Source organism: Belonocnema kinseyi, chromosome 1 (assembly GCF_010883055.1).
Source record: "Belonocnema kinseyi isolate 2016_QV_RU_SX_M_011 chromosome 1, B_treatae_v1, whole genome shotgun sequence".
NCBI lineage: Eukaryota > Metazoa > Arthropoda > Insecta > Hymenoptera > Cynipidae > Belonocnema > Belonocnema kinseyi.
In genome coordinates this window covers 99,990,138-99,992,364 of record NC_046657.1, presented here as the reverse complement: position 1 = coordinate 99,992,364, position 2,227 = coordinate 99,990,138, and the positions used below count along the sequence as shown (strand labels likewise).

At 34.5% G+C, this 2,227-nt stretch overlaps 1 protein-coding gene across 1 annotated transcript in view; it reads left to right on the top strand.

Annotated features, from left to right (window-relative positions):
* The window catches only part of LOC117183133, an 18,467-nt gene extending 17,055 nt beyond the window's left edge, over positions 1–1,412 (top strand). Inside the window, exon 3 of the mRNA XM_033376334.1 lies at positions 205–1,412. Within this exon, the coding sequence (XP_033232225.1) occupies positions 205–1,058 (854 nt within the window). The 3' untranslated portion in view covers positions 1,059–1,412. The remainder of the gene's footprint in view (positions 1–204) is intronic.
* The last annotated feature ends 815 nt before the right edge of the window (positions 1,413–2,227 follow it).

Sequence of the window (2,227 nt, the reverse complement as noted above, 5' to 3'; positions counted from 1 at the left end):
GGTATGCATATTCCGAGTCGACTGTTTAAAAAAATGTGAAATATGTGAATGGCTGCGTACTCTGAAAAAGTATACCTGAAAAGGCTTGAAACACCTGGAAAAAAACTATAATTTCTAGGGCGTTTTTTCCCAGGATTTGAGTAGAAACCCTGCAAAAGCGTCTTTTTGCGAATTGATTTAACGATATTTGTTTTCTGAATTCAGATTTCACAGCATGGAAAAGCCACATCGAAAGAGAAGACAATTCTTTCTTTGTCAAGGAAAGGACTTTCAAAAACAGGATATTTTACCGATGTCACAGGTCCGGATCATCTAGGGCAAGAGGCACAGGGAAGAAGTCTAAAACAATGTCCTTTAAAACGGGTAGAAGATGTCCTGCTAGAATTGTAGCTACAAATGTTGAAGGTCGCATTACTGTGGACTTTCTTAGAACACATCTGGGACATACCCAGAATGTCCGGTCTCTACGTCTGACGAAAGAAGAAAGAGACGAACTAGCAATGAAGATCAAAATGGGCGTGAGTTTTGATCGAATTCTGGGCGATATCAAAGAATCAGTGGCATTTGAGGAAAATATCCGTCGCTTTCATTTAGTGAAGAAACGAGACCTGTACAATATTGTAAGGGACTACAACTTGAAGAAGGAGATTGCACTGGAAAGTGATAGATTGCATGAGCAGACGGTTGACGTTCAGGAATCTTCGGAAGAGTCGGTTCGCGAAGAACCAGAAAGTAGTTCCCTATCGATTGCGGCTAGGGTCTCAGGGCTGTTCAGCTTTGCATTAGAGATTGCCAGCTCTACCACAAATGAGGGGTTATTGAAAGCGATTCCGCACCTGCAAGATTTCATAGAGATTTTAAAACAGAATCAAGTTGACTCTGAAAGTTCAAACCTTGGGCCGCACTTTTCAAACTCGCCCTGTCAAAAGGAAGAGAAACGGCAGGTATTGAACTCGCAATCGGCGAAAAAGAAACGAAGATTGTATAACTGCAGATTGCCAGAAGCAACCGAAATGCAAAGTGCACATCAAGTAGCAATAGATAATGATGAGCTATAATAAGTTCGGACATCTCCAACGCGTAAAAAAGACAAATGTGGAACTGAAAACCTTCGAGAAATAGTGTATTACTAATATTATTCCATATTTCTGCCGTGATATTTACTATACTGATTTACAAAACCCACAATAGGTACATTTTATGGCTATTACTAGTCAGTGAGTCATAAAAAGCATATAAAAATAGAATATTAAGAATTCTCCAATCCTATCCAAATCGATCATTTTATACAAAGTAACTTGATGTTACTCACAATCGTTTAGGAAACAGATGGATAATATAACAAATGTAGAGAGATAAGAAACTGATGATGCTTTAAACAATAAAACAGTTAAATGTTTTTTATATCATACAATATTAATGTTATTTTATATTTAGACCAGTTGATTGAAAACCAGACCAGATCTATTGAAATTGATTGTCATAAATGACGTAAACTTTTTTTCTAAAATTTTAAACCACGAGCGCCCCTTTTTTTATTTATTTAGGGGTTATACGAAAGTTCTGTGATACGATTTTGGGTGGGGGGAGATTTGATCAAATCTGACTGTTCCTCATAAATTAACAAACTAGTTCGATGTTCAACAAAAAAAAATGAATTCTCAAGAACCAATGTAATAGTTGATATTTTAATCAAGGAAAAATGTTCATTTTTAATAAAAAGCAGTTGAGTTGAACAATTAATTAATTTGCCATTAATAGTTTTGTGATAGTTCTGTTTTTGTTTTAATCGTAAAAAAAAAGCATTAAAAAGATAAAAAAATTTAATTTTTTGAAATCCCAGACGCGAGACGAAAAATAAATTGAAAGAAAAAATTTATTATGAGAATGTACCCACGCAGCAAGCAGATTTTTTTACTGTTAAGGGCATGTGACACAGCTAAATACCTATATTACTGACCTCACTTTTTCAGTTCACTGAATGTTTTTTTAAACCTAAGAACTTTTTTTATAAATAAAATATCGAGCTGAAACTTTGGAAAATGTATTACGTTTAGGTACTGCATTTTGGTAGGAACTTCACTGAAAATTATTTTATCTTTTTTCTGAACCTTGACATTTTTTTAACGTTCCAACTTTTTTTATACATAATATATCGGTCTCAAACTTTGAGAAATGCAAGAGCCGAAAGAAAACTACGTTTAAGTACAAAGCTTAATAATAAAAG